The 16,525-nt window shown below is 44.4% G+C and overlaps 1 protein-coding gene across 1 annotated transcript in view; it reads right to left on the reverse strand.

The window, feature by feature from the left end:
• Positions 1 to 16,525, reverse strand: part of LOC115096473 (EH domain-containing protein 1) — a 77,833-nt gene that overhangs the window by 26,303 nt on the left and 35,005 nt on the right. The window contains exon 3 of the mRNA XM_029611116.1: positions 13,781 to 14,193. Coding sequence (XP_029466976.1) covers positions 13,781 to 14,193 — 413 coding nt within the window. The remainder of the gene's footprint in view (positions 1 to 13,780; positions 14,194 to 16,525) is intronic.

Here is a 16,525-nt window from a genome sequence, read left to right on the forward strand (position 1 = left end):
ACCACGTTCGTACATTGAAAATGAGGCTTTTCTGAATAAGTGGAACATTTAGAACAAACGTTTGCTTGATTTAATGGTGTTTATCATTGAACAAATAAGACTGACAGCTGATCAGATTAAAAGTTCACATGGTATTGGAATCTGTTAAAATGCAGACTCCAGTTGAGTCTTATGACAATGCTCTAAAGGAGTTTAGACTAAATATGGCGATCTTTATGGAAGAGGTTAAAAAGATGAAACATGAAATTTTCCCAGGACGAATTGGACTATTAAAGAAGAGTATACTCGAACTCTGTAGATATAGCCATCCTGATAAGGTAGCATTTGCTCATCTTCGGATGGATCAGGGAGTGAACATGAGAGTTCGAGACAGGCAACAACCTTTTTCAGAGGAGACGCGCGATCGGAGGGTGAGAGATTTTCATCCAGAATTGGTAAGGACTGGGGTGCATCCAAGGCTACAAGGGCATCGAACACTCGAATACAAGACAGTCCATCAATGCATTCCCAATGCCTGAGTCATCCTTGATAAGATCTTCTTTGATAAGTTTGTCAGTGCCCTTGAAAAGAGTTTAACATTTGTCTTAACTAATGAGATAGATTTTTTTCTGACTGAGTTGGATTTATATAGATTCATCAGATCATTGCAGATTACATTGTTTTTTTGAAAATACTCCCGTGTCTGTCACGATTAAATCCAATGTCATGCCCTTCATGGTGGGTAGGCTGGGGCTCATACTTTTCATGAGCTGGTTTTAAGAGAGATTCGGCCATTGGCAGGACAGAAGTTACCCAAATTCCATAATGTGTCGTGCAATGAATTTTACGAGTTGAATGAGTTACAAAATGACAATTGTTGTGAAACTGGCAGATAAAGGTGGGGTGGTGGTGTTTATGGACTTTGATATCTATGAACGTGAAGTGTTGTGACAGTCAGACATTACTTTTTTATTGTCCTTTGGACATCGATCTAACAAGTAATTTAAAGACCACGATAGATACTATTCTTGATCATGTATTAGAAGCATCATGGATAACTACGAAGAAAACCAGATTCTTGAGAGTACCTGTATTATACATTTTGCCCAAAATTCATAAAATGTTAATTAATCCGCCAGGCAGGCAGATTGTTTCAGCAAGAGGGTCTTTAGTGAAGCCTGTGTCCATCTTTGTCAATAAGTTTATAGGACCATTGGTTCTGTTATTGCCATCATGTGTCAGATTCTGCAGATATCAATATTTTACAGCAATACACTGGCACTTTTAACAATTTGAGTTTAGCTACCATTGATGTGGTTTCTCTATACACCCAACATTCCACCAAGGGAGGCTTTGCAAATTAAGAACACATTGACAAGAATCACCCTATGTGATCAGGTACCTTGTGCTTTTGTTTGAGTTAGCTTTGGAAAAAATTATCTTGTTTAACAGCAAGTTCTATAAACAGATAGAGTGGCGATGGTGGCCACTATGGCTCCTGATGTAGTGAACTTAAATGTTGGCGAATTTGAGGCTCAATGGCTACCAGTGAACCCTTACCATTCACATGTGGCAATCTGGCATTGTTTTATTGATAAGAAAACAACTTTACTTACCCCACTCATATGTAAAAATTAATGGAGTAGGATGAGGAAGGTTTCATACGTTTTTGTGTCACATGCCTCCGTGGCCTTGTATACAGAATCATAAACCCACCTCCATCCTACCTTGAAAATCTTTTTGAAAAAAATCAAATCATGTATGTGTATTTAAAAATCAGCTAAAAAAGCTCAATCTTCAAGTTTTTGATCTTGTTCAAATATGTATGACTGCTAACATCTTCAATGCTTGCTGCATCTGAAAGAGTTATAGTTGTCTTATTTTTTCTTTTAACACACTCAGCTTTTACACACCACCTTAGTTATCCTCTTTTTATTCTTTCAAAACTCTCAGCCACAGCTTTTTTGTATGCCACCTTTATGTTCCCAAACCAAATTAGTGTTATACATAACACCTAATCAACTTTGCTTTGTGTCAAATGTCTCCCGACATGATCATGTTTCGATACAATCCATTTTTCTTGATCAGGGGAGTCTGTCCTTTTTCTTCACCATCTGGATTAGTTGAGCAGTTTGAAAAGGAGAGGAATAATGGAGATACCAGCACTAGACGCCAACCGCACAATGTGAGAAGTCCCGACGGTGAAGAAAAAGGACAGACTCCCCTGATGAAGAAAAATGGATTGTATCGAAACATGATCAAAAAAGCTGTGGCTGAGTGTTGAAAGAATAAAAAGAGGATAACTAAGGTGGTGTGTAAAAAAGCTGAGAGTGTTAAGACGACTATAACTCTTTCAGACGCAGCAAGCACTGAAGATGTTAGTAGTCATACAAATTTGAACAAGATCAAAAATTGAAGATTGAGCTTTTTTAGCTGATTTTTAAATACCCATACATGATTTGATTTTTTTCACATAATTTTCAAAAAGATTTTCAAGGTAGGATGGAGGTGGGTTTATGATTACAATATGGTAAGATTCTGTATACAAGGCCACAGAGGCATGTGATAGAAAACGTATGAAACCTTCCTCATCCTACTTCATTAATTTTTTACATATGAGTGGGGTAAATCAAGTTTTCTGACAGATTTTTTTACCTCACAAAAAGCAGGTATTTTTGTGTATATCGTTTTATTGATGACATTTTGGTAGTGTGGTGGGGTACTAAGTCAGAATTTTGCGTTTTTATGGCTTGGTTGAATTACTTGGATGTAAACTTGAAGTTCAACTATATCCGATTCCACTTGTGTGGCTTATTTACATATCAAAATTCAAACATCTGATGGGTTCCACTTTTCTATTTTTAAAAAAACTGACTGCAGCACCCTAATGCATTATAGCTGTCACTCACAACAGTTATGTGACAATTTACCAGTAGGGCAATTTTTTAGATTGAGGAGATTGTGTTCTGATCAATAAATTTAAGTTGCACGCTAAGGAGATGTGTCAATCTTTCGTTAGAAGAGGGTTTTCTCTTTCCATTATATGACAAATGCTAGAGAGCAATATGGGTGAATAGGGTGTTACCACAAGTTCGTGAGACCACCTCCCAACCGGTTTGCATTTTGCCATATTCCCCTTATATTTATAAAATTCAGCAGATTGTCAAACAGCATTGGGGGATTTTAGGTCTTCATTCTGTATTTAATGATAGACCTTTAAGGCAGAAATATCAGAGATATGGTCATTTGTATGTGTCAAACTCAGAACTAAGGGTTAATGTCTGATCTAGCGGGATAGCCTGGACACTATCCCTGTGGGAATTGCTCGGTATGTGATCAGTCATTTAGTGGTGAAGTTGCGCCACTTGACAAGCTGTCCAGCTATAATTTGAAGACAGCCACTTCTTGTGCTTCCTCTTGTGTCATGTACATCATGTGATAATCAGAAAGGCCATGCGTCCAGTTTGCATGCGGATAATCGAGCACCGGAGTGTGATTAAACATAAGAGATTAAAAGCCTCTTTAGTTACCCATTGTCAGGAGAGAAGGCACATTTTGCTGACTTCACCTTTTCAGTATTGGAGGTTATAAATATCAGTGTGCAGGGTGGGGATATCGATACATTATTAATCTGCAAGGAACAGCGACAGATTTACTGCTTGGTAACAGTTCAACCATTTGGCCTTAATGATAAAGAATGGGGTAAGTGCTAGATTTTTAATGAACATTTTACGTGGGATCATTTGACGTTTGGCTTACGTAGTTCCGTTTGGTCACGTCACCTCTTTAATAGGCAGGGCTTATTAAAACCAAACTTCCCCCGTTACTCTGAGCATTTTCACCAATATGACTACTATGTTTGAGAGGAGGTGCCTTTTTGAACAGGTGAGGTGTTTCGCAAATGTTGCTTACCTGTAACAGGTGTTCTCACAGGACAGCAGGATGTTAGTTCCTCACATATGGGTGACATCACAGGATGGAGCCCAATCACGAACACTTTTGTCAAAGTTTCTAGAACTTTGACTGGCCCCTACTGGGCATGCCCAGCATGGCACTAACCCTGCGGGGTCCCTCTTCAGTCTTGTTTAAAAGCTACAGGTAGTGCCGAAAAATAAAATAAAACAAACACTGCGGGGTGGCGGACGGGTATCGATATCCCCACCCTGCACACTGATATTTATAACCTCCAATACTGAAAAGGTGAAGTCAGCAAAATATGCCCTCTCTCCTGGCAACATTTGCTTTCTCACAGGACACGAAGGATGGTAGTCCTCACATATGGATGAGTACCGAGCTGAGGATGTCAAAACATGCACCAAATGTAGCCAAAGGCATGCAACAGGGGCAGAATTTGGTAGAGGGCATCCTGAACCCCACCGGGCAGGCGGAAGGGTGTTGGTACGTTACGTTGTAAATAGGTTACGCAAGACAGACTAGCCGAAGATGGAATCTTGTCTTCCAGCTTTGCCTAAGCTATAGTGGGCTGTAAAAGTATGGAGAGAACTCCAAGTGGCAGCCCTGCAAATGTCAGGAAGCGGCACCGATCGTAGGTGTGCTACTGAAGTTGCTATGGCCCTCACAGAGTGTGCTTTAACACAGTCTTGGAGTGGAATGCCCGCTTGCTGATAGCAAAAGGATATGCAATCCGCTAGCCAGGAGGAGACAGTCTGCTTACCCACAGGCTGCCCCAATTTGTTAGGATGGAAAGACAAAATATTGAGTGCTCTTCCTGTGGGCAGCTGTACGGTCTCTAGGTAGAACGCTAGAGCCAGTTTGCAGAGCCTGCTCTCCTAGATTGGAATGGGGCCTGGGAAAGAAGGTAGGTAGTATAATGGATTGATTGAGATAAAACTAATACTACCTTAGGTGAGAATTTAGGGTGAGTGCGAAGTACCGCCCAGTCTTGCAGAGGTTTAGTGTAAGGCGGATAGGTAACTAGGGCCTGTAACTCACTAACTCTGCGAGCCGAAGTGATTGCCAAAAGGAAAATCACTTTCCATGTGAGAAAATGAAGTTCACAGGATTGGAGAGGCTCAAATGGTAGTTTCATGAGCCGACCCAAAACCAGGTTGAGGTCCCAAGAAGGGGCCGGAGGACGCAGTGGAGGCTTGAGGTGAAGCAAGCCTTTCAGAAATCGTGTAACAAGGGGTTGACTGAGATAGGGACATCCCTGATACCTTTATGGAAGGCGGCTACCGCACTGACATGCATTCTAATGGAGGAAGTTTTAAGACCTGACTGACAAGTGCCAGAGGTAGTCTAGAAACTTTGGGATTGGACAGGTAAAGGGATCAAGGGCCTGAGAAGAGCACCACGACGTGAACCTGTTCATTTGTAGGAATACGATTTTCTCGTGGAAGGCTTCTGTGAAGCAATCAAGACACGGGAGACTGGATCAGAAAGGTTAAGCAGCTGAAGGACTAACCTTTCAACATCCATGCCGTCAGGGACAGGGCCTGAAGATTGGGGTGGCGAAGGCACCCGTCGTTTTGAGTGATTAGAAGCGGGTCTGTTCCCAGAGGAATGTGCCTGCGAATGGAAAGATCCTGAAGAACTGGAAACCACACTTGGCAGGACCAGTGGGGTGCTATCAGGATCATGGTTCCCTCGTCCTGACGTAACTTCACGAGAGTCTTCGAGAGAAGTGGAAGTGGAGGGAATGCATATAGGAGAGTGGTTGACCATGATAGGGAGAACGCGTCTCTTGGTGGATAATGTTGGCTGCGAGTGAGAGAGCAGAAATTGCCTACTTTGCAATTCTGGGGTGACGCAAAGAGGTCTATTTGAGGATAACCCCATTGTTGGAAGATAGAGTTCGCTACTGAGGGGTTTAGAGACCACTCGTGCGGTTGGAAGTTGCGACTCAACTTGTCTGCCAACATGTTGTCCACTCCCAGCAAGTAGGTGGCCCTGAGGTACATTGAGTGGGAGAGGGCCTCCACCCATATCTGTGCAGCTTCCTGACACAGAAGGTAGGATCCTGTCCCTCCCTGCTTGTTGATGTACCACATGGCCACCTGGCTGTCTGGATCAGGATGACATGATTTGACAGGCGATCCTGAAATACTCAGAGCGTATCGAATTGCTTGTAACTCCTGGAAATTTATTTGGTTTTTGGCTTCCTCTGGAGACCAGGAACCTTGTGTCTGGAGATCGGCCACATGGGCTCCCCACTCGAAGTTGGAAGCATCGGTGGTTAGAGTTATTTGAGGGTTTGGTGCCTGAAAGGGCAAGCCCTGTAGAAGATAGATTTGATTTGTCCACCAGGCGAGAGACAGACTGAGTGAGTCTGTGACGCAGACAATGGTTGACAGGGGCTGAAGGGACTGTGTCCATTGCGACCTTAGAGTCCACTGCATGATTCTCATGGCCAGGCGGGCCATCGGTGTGACCTGAACGGAGGACACCAAGTGTCCTAGAAGGATGAGAAAACTATGAGCAGTCGAGCGTTGAGACTGCAGCTGATGCGCCAGAGACACGAGAGTGAGGGCTCGTTGTCGAGGCAGGAAAGCCTTTGCCTGTAAGGTGTCCAAGTCTGCCCCAATGAACGATAAGGTTTGAGATGGGACTAAGGAGGATTTGTCGTAGTTGACGAGAAAGCCTAGTGACAGTAGAGTGTTTAAGGTGAGATGTAGGGAAGACAGAGCGGATTGCTGAGTCGGAGCCCTGATTAACCAGTCATCCAGAAAGGGCTAGACTTGAACACCTTGAGTCCTGAGGAAGGCAGCAACCACGACAAGGCATTTTGTAAAGACTCGTGGTGCAGATGCTAGGCCGAATGGAAGCACTTGGTATTGATAGTGCTTGGGGCCTACAAGAAACCTCAGGAATTTGCGATGAGACTTGAGTTATTGCAATATGAGTGTATGCGTCCTGGAGGTCGACAGAACAGAGCCAGTCTCCTCTTTGAAGAAGAGGAAGCCTGGAGCCTAAGGTTACCATCTTGAACTTCTCTCTGAAGATACTTGAGGGCTCGTAGGTTCAAAATTGGACGGACTCCTCCCGATCTTTTGGGGATTAGATAGTACTGGAAATAGAACCAGAGGCCTTGCTGAGGCAATGGTACTGGTTCTATTGCTCTGGACTGGAGTAGGAGGGAGGTCTCCTCCTCCAGGAGCAATGAATGGTCAGATGTTTTTCACGTCATTAGAGGTGGGGAATCCGGAGGAATGGAGAGAAAATTGAGATGATAGCCTTGAGCAATTATTGCTAGGACCCAGTGGTCTGAGGTGATTGATTGCCATATGTTGTTGAAATGGCACAAGTGGCCTCCCACTGGGACATTTGGTAATGGAATCTGGCTGCTGCTCTCTATGCAAGAGTCAAAAACCAGAAGCAAGGCCCAGTTGGGGGGCTGTCTGTGGCTTTTGCTTTCGGGTTTGACTAGACTGATCTGAGGAATGGTCTCACAGACCGGCATCTGGCTGCTGGCGGGTAGGACTTCTTTGGTCTATAAAAAGACTTTTTAGAGTCCTTCCGGAAAGGCTGTTTGGAAGGATAATCCGAAGGATCAGGGAGAGCTGTCAGAGTCTGATGGTCCTTTAGTTCAGCCACCGTCTTTTGAATCTGCTCGCCAAAGAGATTGTCTCCTATGCAGGGGAGGTTGGACAAACATTCTTGCACTTCCAGTTGAAGGTCTGAAGACTTGAGCCAAGCCCATTGTCTTGCTGAAATAGCGGCTGCAGACACTCTGGTTGTAGTGTCAAAGATATCGTAACATGATCTAATCTCATGTTTGCCTGCCTCCAAACCCTTAAGTAGGGTGTGGAAGTTTTCTGGAAGTGACTGAGGCATGGAGGTTGTCAAGTCTTGTAGTTGCTTAAAAATGACCCTATTATATTGGGTCATATATAGTTGGGTAAGCAGCAATTTGGAGGATCAGCATGGATCCTTATTTATGAACTTTTAATATACAGACATTCGTAGAACACATGCCGGTTTACAATTAACTCAAAGAAAGAAAAATTACATTTAACGGGGGTGGGGCGAGGGGAGCAGGCAAGAAAAGGGGAGAAGAGAAGGGCTGGGAAAGAGAGGGACTAAGAGCAGAGAACTGAAATGAAGTAAACTGGAGAGAGTGGAGAGGAACCAAAATAGCTATAGAAACTTACTATATTTACATCATTGGGAGAGTACATAAAGTAACTGGGCTAGCTATATACATAAATATATTGTAAGGTGAGTTCTGCGAGGCAAGGTGGGCCTTGTCTAGGTAGGCCTGTTTGAAAAGCCACGTCTTGATGCCTTTTTTAAAATTGCATAAGGATGGTTCTAGACAGATCAGTGGGAAGGGAGTTCCAGAGGGAGGGGCCAGCAATGGAGAAGGCTCTTTCTCTAGTGAGGGTAAGGTGTGGAGTTTTGAGGGATGGGGTGTGAAGGGTGCCTGCAAGGGAGGTTCTGGTGGGGCGGTTAGAGGATCGGAAACGTGGCAGTTCGAGCCAGGGAGGGTTGTCTTTGTAAAGCATGTTGTGTAGGATGGTGAGTTTTGTATTGAAAGCGGAAAGGGATGGGAAGCCAGTGCAGATCCTTTAGAATGGGGGTGATGGGGTTCCTTTTGCGGGTGTTGGTTATGATTCTTGCCATTGAGTTCTGCAGTATTTGCAAGGGTTTAATAGTTGATGATGGGAGGCCTAAAAAGGGAATTGCAGTAGTCCAGTTTAGATAGAATGGTCGTTTGCAGAACTAGGCGGAAGTCCTGGGTGTGGAGGAGGGGCTTAAGTTTAAGGACGTGGAGTTTGTAGAAGCCTCCCTTTATTATTTATTTTTAATTTTTATATACCGATGTTCCTGTATACAATACATATCGCACCGGTTTACATGGAACTGAACTGTCGCCTCAGGGGCGGAATACATTGTAACAAGTTGACAAAGAACTTTTAGGGAGACATTCATAACAATAACTGAAAAACAAGGTACAAAATCAGGAAGAGTATGTACAGTGGTATGGATACAGTCTATCGCTTCATCAGGTTTTAGCTTTCAGGGAAGGCTTGAGTGAATAACCAAGACTTTAGCTTCTTTTTGAAAGTTGCTAGGCAAGGTTCTTGGCGGAGGTCCGGTGGAAGCCGGTTAGAGACTTAATGTGGGGTTTGAAGTTTAGGCACTGATCTAGTGAGATGCCTAGGTCTCTTACGGAGTGCAGTGGGGTAAGGGCGGATATAGATGTGTGTTCCAGTTGCTTAGAGATGAGGATTTCGGTTTTAGATGTGTTTAGAGCAAGGTGGAGGTTAGATAGTAGGGAACTGATAGAAACAAGGCAAGATTCCCAGAATTGCAGGGATTCCATGAGGGTTTTTTGAATAGGGATATCAGCATACAGGAAAAACTTCAGGCCTAGGTCAGAGAGTAGGTGGCAGAGTGGTAAAAGGTAAATATTGAATAGGGTGGAGGATAGTGAGGAACCTTGGGGGAACACCTTGTGTAAGTGGAATGTATGATGATTCAGACTTATCAGTTTTTACTAAGTATTCTCTGTGGGAGTGAGAGGATGAAAACCATGATAGTGCTGAGTCGGCGATGCCTATTTCTGCCAGACGGGAAATGAAGATTTGGTGGTTGACAGTATCAAAGGCTGCTGAGATATCTAGGAGGACAAGTAAATACGATTTGCCTTGGTCCATGCGTATGAGGATAGTGTCTTATTGCTAGTAAGATTTTCAGTATTGCAACCTTTGCGGAAACCAAACTGTGATGGGGTGTAGGATATTGTAGTCTTCAAGGAAGTCAGTGAGTTGCTTGTTAATCTTTTCAAGGATTTTGGAGATGAAAGGAAGGTTGGATATAGGCTGGTAGTTTGCTGGGTCAGTGGGGGGGGGGGGGTGTCGAGGGAGGGTTTTTTTTGAGGAGGGGCTTGACAACAGCAAGTTTAAGAGAGTCTGGGACTTTACCAAAAGCAAGGGAGCAATTAACTATGACAGCTAAGGGTTTTGCAATGGCAGTGGGGATGGAGAGGAGAGTTTGAGGGGATTGTGTCTGAAATGTGTGTAGCAGGTTTCAATCTCCAAGGATGATGTAAGGTCGAGAGACCCAAAATTGCCTCCGTTATTTGGGTGCAGAGAAGTGGGGGAAGGATTGGTGGGGAAGCAAAGTACTTAGCTAGTACTTCGCATTTATCTTTGGCGTTTTCTTTGTGGGAGGTGGGAGGGGTGGTCTTTGTGAGATCCACAACATGAGAAAAGGGCATTTGAGCTGAATTGATAATCATGAATTTTAGCTGAGTAGAAATCTTGTTTAGCTTGGAGAGTGGCTTGACAGTAGGTGTGCAGTGTATGTTTGTAAGCTGTTGTGGGAGGGGTAGGGTTGTCTATGCCAGATGTGTTCTTTAGCTCTGAGGTCCTGTTTTATCTTTTTTAATTCACTGGTGTACCAGAGTTTTCTATCTGTTCACCACAGGGGTATTTCTTTATAGACTATAGGGCAGATTTCATCGGCTATAGGGGTGGTGATTGTATTCCATGAGTGTAGGGCAACATCTGGATTGGTAAGGTCAAGGTTCTTGGCTACTTTATTAAACGCTAGAGCAAGGTCCTCTGAAGGACAAGATTTGCGGAAGGAGATTGTCTTGCTACGTGTTAGTGAATCTGGCAAGGGGGTATTTGTGGTAAGGTGGGCGTTAATGAGGAAGTGGTCGGACCAGGGGATGGGGGTAACTACAGGGGTGTTGGGTGCTGTAAGAGTGAGTTAACAAAGAGGAGGTAGAGGGTATGACCTGCTTTATGAGTAGGTACAGAGATAAGCTGTCTGAAGCCCAAGGCCTTGAGGGTGTCAAGGAGTATTTCGCATGCAGGTGTGACAGGATGGACCATCAACATGGAGATTGAAATCACCGAGTATAACTGCAGGGGTGTCTGGTTTAAGATTGTCTGCAAGATATTCGATCCTTGAAAGACTCTGCGACCAACGGTATCCAAAAACTTCTGTTCCTTGCCAGGGGGAAAGGAGGTATGAGTTTGACCTTTTTGCTTTCTTTTGTGCAGATTCAACCACCACAGACTGGTGATCCAGCTGAGGCTTTTGAAAGCTTGGAGCTGACTGTACCAAATAGGTAGTCAGTTTTCCTGTGGACTGGTGCAATGGAGCCAGATGTTCCCAGTTCTTTTTGAGAAGGTCAAGAAGAACTTGATGGATGGGGATGGAGGTGATTTCCTTGGGCGCGTCCAGGAATTGAAGCAACTCCCATCATGTGATGTCGTCCCGTTCCATCAGTAACTGGAAAGGGACCAATTCAGACATGTCCTTCACAAAATTTATGAAAGAAAGGTCCTCTTGAGGAGAATGCTTTCTACTTTCAGTGGGTGAAGGCAAATCGTGTCTGGTGAAGAATCATCAGTCCAGGTATAAGGATCATCACCTGTCACGCTAAGAACTGTAGAGGGACGGGGTAGTTGGATACCTGAAGGTACTGGTTTAGGCTCTGAAGGCATCGGAGGAATAACCGGAGGCACAGATGAAAGTAATGAAAGCCCTGGCGCAGGTATCGATGGAGGTATCGGTATCGATCTTGATGGCTGAGGCAGAACTCCCGAAAGAGGGATGCGGAACGGTGTTTCTCCTCCCGATGATGAAGTCAGTGGGGAGGGCACCAGAGCCATTGGTGACCCGGGGTCCACAGGTGGAAAAGCAGCAATAAGCGCTTCCATCCTCGATAGCAGCGGTGCTAATGCTGCTGGAATCGGATCAGTGCTCGGTTTCACTATCTGTACTGATATCTGTGCTGGGGGAAACTGGAGTCGATGCATCGCCTTGTCTATGGCCTCCTGATCCATCCGGTCCAATTCTTCTGAGACCTGGAGCAAGCAGCCCTGGCTCCGGAACAGAAGGAAGCAGACGCATAGCCGGAGGGACCACTGTTAGAGGCAAAGTTGCGGCTCCTGACGACCTGTCGGGTGAGAATTGCCTCGGTGACCTGGTCGCCGAAAAGGTCGGTGCCTTTTCTGGACGGGGTTTCTTCAGCGGCAGCTCGGACGATGGAGAGGTTAATGGTTTCGATGCCTCGATGGTCCGAGACCTTCGGTGCCGATGGTAATGTTTCTCCTTATGATCCCCTCAGTCCTGAGGGGGAGAAGAGGAGTGTCGAAGGCCGGGAAGTGATCAATGCCGAGCAGGCACCGGTCGATGCTGACACGACATTGATGGTGCCGGTGCAGGTTCAGATGACGTCGATGCAATGGATGGAGTCGGGGGTTTGAGCACGGAAGAGAAGTCCCATCTTCTCCATTCTGGCCTTGCGACCTTTTGGTGTCATTAGGGCATATTTGGTGCAGGTCAAGACATCGTGCTCTCGTCCAAGATATTAAGGACTTTATGCAGGTCTGTAATGGGCATGGTACGAGTACAGTCCGGACACAGACGGAACCCCGACGCCATGGCCATAGCAAAGTCGAGCCGCGGTACGGTCGACGGCCAAACTCAACTGTAATAGACGGAGAATGGGTAAAAACTTACCGGAGTACTGCGGACTGAAAAAAAGTTAACTGAGGGACCCCTGTGGGGCAATTTAACTTTAAATAATTCCGTGAGGAAAATTCCTGTCAGGAATCCTTGTACAGCTCCTTAACCCTGTGGCTACTGCTGCGCGGAAAAAAGACTGAAGAGGGACCCCTGCTGGCTGCAGGGTTAGTGCCATGCTGGGCATGCCCAGTAGGGGCCAGTCAAAGTTCTAGAAACTTTGACAAGTGTTCCGTGATTGGGCTCCATCCTGTGATGTCACCCATGTGAGGACTACCATCCTGCTTGTCCTGTGAGAAATGTAATACATACAGCAATGTGTGTATGTTTTATCATTATAGAATGGATATATTTTAACACTTGTTTTGAATAATGTTTTATTTATAGATTAATGACCTTTACTATGGGCATAGTGGACTGTTGTTCCAACCTAGATTGTTACCCCAGAAGCAGACAGTGTTTGTCCACTGAAACGTTGACTCATGTCATGTGTTCTGAATCTTTAACCACCAGTGAAAATGTAAATGTTTGTTCTGAATTTTCTACATGTTTACACAAAAACTATTTGTCTTTTTAAGATAAATAACTTTTCTAGAGTGGCATTGTGAGTTAAGAGCGACGTGGAAAGTTACTTCTGTATAGGTTTTGGTTTCACATTTAAAATAACTGACAAAGAATGGACATTCAATTTAAAATAAATTAAAAATTGTGCTTTGAACTGGCAAATGATTGCAATCTGAGGTGTCCATTGCCGATACTGCTTGTTGGCCATTTCGTGGCAAGAGGCAATGGATGTAAATCAGGTTACACTATTGTTGCTGATGCCATGTTCTTAATAGCTTGACAAAATGTTTTTCAGAATATTTGATATTGCATTTAATAATCATTGTGCCCCTTGCTTTTGTGTTTGTAGTAGTAAACATTACAATAAAATGTAAGGGATGCTAAACAGCAGGAGGATTGTGACTGAAAGAACAGCAACATAATTAGATTTAATATAATGCTAACCAGTTAAACCAGAAGTTCAGTCCATGTGCACGGCATGAACACTGTACATAAAGATATTTCATGGTAGAAGTATAAGAACTACTATCTTTCAAGACAGATACCATCAGCAGACTTTGTACTTTGGCTAGAAAGTATTTCTTGCTTGACAGTTTCCAGAACACACATTCACTTGGTTCAGAGCCTGTTCAGGTTCCAGTAAAACTTGTGCATTGCCATCTCATTGCTGCCACGTGATAGGCTTCTATCAGAGATCAGGTTCCACCTCCCCCCCCCCCCCCCCTTTGATAGATTTACTGAAACTGTCGCACTAGCAGAAGCCTATCAGCCTGGCAAAGTCTGTGCATACCTTGGCCAGCCGTGCTCTCTTGATCAGATCATTGAGTTTGCGGAGGGCAGCATTCCTGGGGAGAGACTGGATGTCACGGAACAGGTCTTGCTCCTCTGCCTCAAAGAGCTTCCGATTGTCAGGAATGAGTAGGGGATGAGACCAGAAGGAGCCAATGTAGACGCGCACCACTTCAGGAGTGTTGATGATCTTGCCAAGGGACCACATAAGGGCCCCATAGACTCGCATGAGCTGCTGTGTCTCAATCTGATCTGCCTTATTCAATACCACTCTGATCTTGTCCTCATGGTTCTTCAATGCCTTGATCACCTCCGAGAACTCATCTGAAATGTCCAGTTTGTGAGCATCAAAGAGCAGGATAATGCGGTCCACACGCTCTGCAAACCACTCCAGCACTGCTGCAAAATCATAGCCTGGTGGGAGAGCAAGACAGAGGAGAAAGTCAGTGCCAGAAAAAATAAGATTTTGGCAGTTACCCATCCAGTCTGCCCATTTGTACCTCCCTACTGTGCTTTCACAGGTCATTTTGTTTTTCTGAAACGTTTATTGTATTTTTCAATAAGAGTCCACATACAGAATACAATCAGAATGTTCATGCTCATAACGGTTGGAAATAATTTCAATACACATATATAACCACAGAAACTCAGCGACTCCTTGTTCCTTATCCCTCCCCCCCCCCCCCCCCCAAAACCCCATTGTCTGTGTATTCTTTAAGACCATATCACATCTTAATCATTGTTATAAGTCAATACTATTATCAAAAATCTGAGTTACCTAACATTTCTATTAGCTCCTTACCCCAAAACTAAACCTTTCTTACCCCAAAAGTTTGACCATCCTTTTTCCATTGATCTAAATTAGGTGCTAGATCTGACCCATACAGCCAAAATATAGTTCTTTGCCACTATTATCTAAAAATAACTTTCTCCTTGAGGGGAGGGCCTGACAAATTGTCAGAGACCAAATAGCCAAATCCTAGAGGTGAGAGGCAGACTCATCTAAATTATAGTCTCTACATAATCTTCCATCTGTTTCCAGAAGGTGTGGATCTTAATGCATCAGGACTTAAAGTGTTGAATGGAAAAAATGCACACAAACCCAATCCAAATTAAAATCTGCACTCAGCATAGGCTGAATGAACATTTTAAATTTGGGGGAGCCTCTTAAACATGAAGTGTGCATATACAACATGATTTATGTGCAAAAAATGCTTTTGGAGCAGGATTTGTGCACAATCATTCTTACTTGATAATTTGCTTTCCTTTTATACCTTCTATACCAGTCTTCACTATAGGAATTTCCCTTCTCTGCAGGAGGTGGAGCGAGAACATGTCTCCACATTCTTTGATGTGACATCACATCTCCTATCAGAGGCGTGGCTGGAGGCAATCCCCAGTAGAATTCTGCCAAAGCTGATCTTAGACTGCCTTGCCCTGGTTGACTACTTTAAGTTTTAGAGAAAAAAAGTTGACTTAATTTGCTCCTTAATTTGCATTCAATTCTGTGGGGCTGAGGTGTCCAACCCATATATCAGTTTATATAAGTGATAACTGGCTTCCTCCATGCAGAGAGCAAGCTAGAAGATACTTCACAGTAATGTAAACAAAAAATGCCCCATCTCCCAATTTTTTTCTCTTAATTTAATTTTCTTCCATATGTTTCACCCCTTCCAATAGAGGCTGAGAACTGAAAGTTAGCCAAAACAAGCAAGTAGAGGATAAGACTTGCCCCTAGCTAAAAGGTAGGCACTAATGCTCTGTTTACCCCTCAGGGTAGGCCAGAGGATCAGGATGAGGATATGCAGCAGGGGAGAGAGGAAGGCCTCTCCTTTCCTTTTTTTTTTTTTTGTTTGCAATGGGTGGTAACAGGACTGGTCTTCACTGAAGGGACATACAAAAAGCTACTACTCCCTTGCAGGTCAATACAGTAAAGTGCGGCCGTGGTTACCCTGCTCCTAACCCGCTTTCTACTCACTTTTCGGCCGTGTTAGTCCAAACCGCGATACAGTATCCCCTCTAACCCATTCTTACCACCTCTTTAAATCACAGAGTAACCCCTTCCACCCACAGCATGTATATTATTTATTTAATGAGTTTTATATACTGTCATTCGGTAAAGTCATCACAACGGTTTACAAAAGCTCAAAATGCAGGATTTTTAACAATTGAGCAAAAAGGGATAACAGGAAGTATATTAAACAAAGGAGAGATATTCAATTGCAAAGATATTAACTGGCATTTGCACTACAGGTTGCACTAAGGGGTGCACAAAGGGGAGAGCCCCTTTGTTGCGCCTGGTGGCAGGGCGCCTTTCAACAGTCGGAGCTGCTCCTGGTGATGTCGGGGGGGGGGGGGCTTCCGATCTGGTCTCTCATATTAGATGTAAACAATCGAATTAGCTATTCCCTCCCATACAGTAACGCACGCCCCGACTATCGCTTTTCTACCCTGCCGTTTTGCCACACGTTTAACCTGCTAACTTACCACCTACCCTTACCCCTGCGTTAGAGGCAAACTTTCTCCCAGCCCCCGCTCACCTGCCCTGGCCGCGTCCATGGGTGCTGGTCTCCGGGGCCCCAGTCCTCTCTCCCCTCCTCCCGAAGCAACGAAAGCGGAAAAAAATCTAAAAAGCAAAAAAAAAGTAGCAACGAAGCGACTTACTTTTCTTGCAGCCCTCCTCCGGAGACAGACTGCAGCTCCCCTGCCTCCCAGAGGCAGCTGCCGGCGAAGATGGATGCCTGCA

This window comes from Rhinatrema bivittatum, chromosome 8 (genome assembly GCF_901001135.1).
Source record: "Rhinatrema bivittatum chromosome 8, aRhiBiv1.1, whole genome shotgun sequence".
Classification (NCBI taxonomy): domain Eukaryota; kingdom Metazoa; phylum Chordata; class Amphibia; order Gymnophiona; family Rhinatrematidae; genus Rhinatrema; species Rhinatrema bivittatum.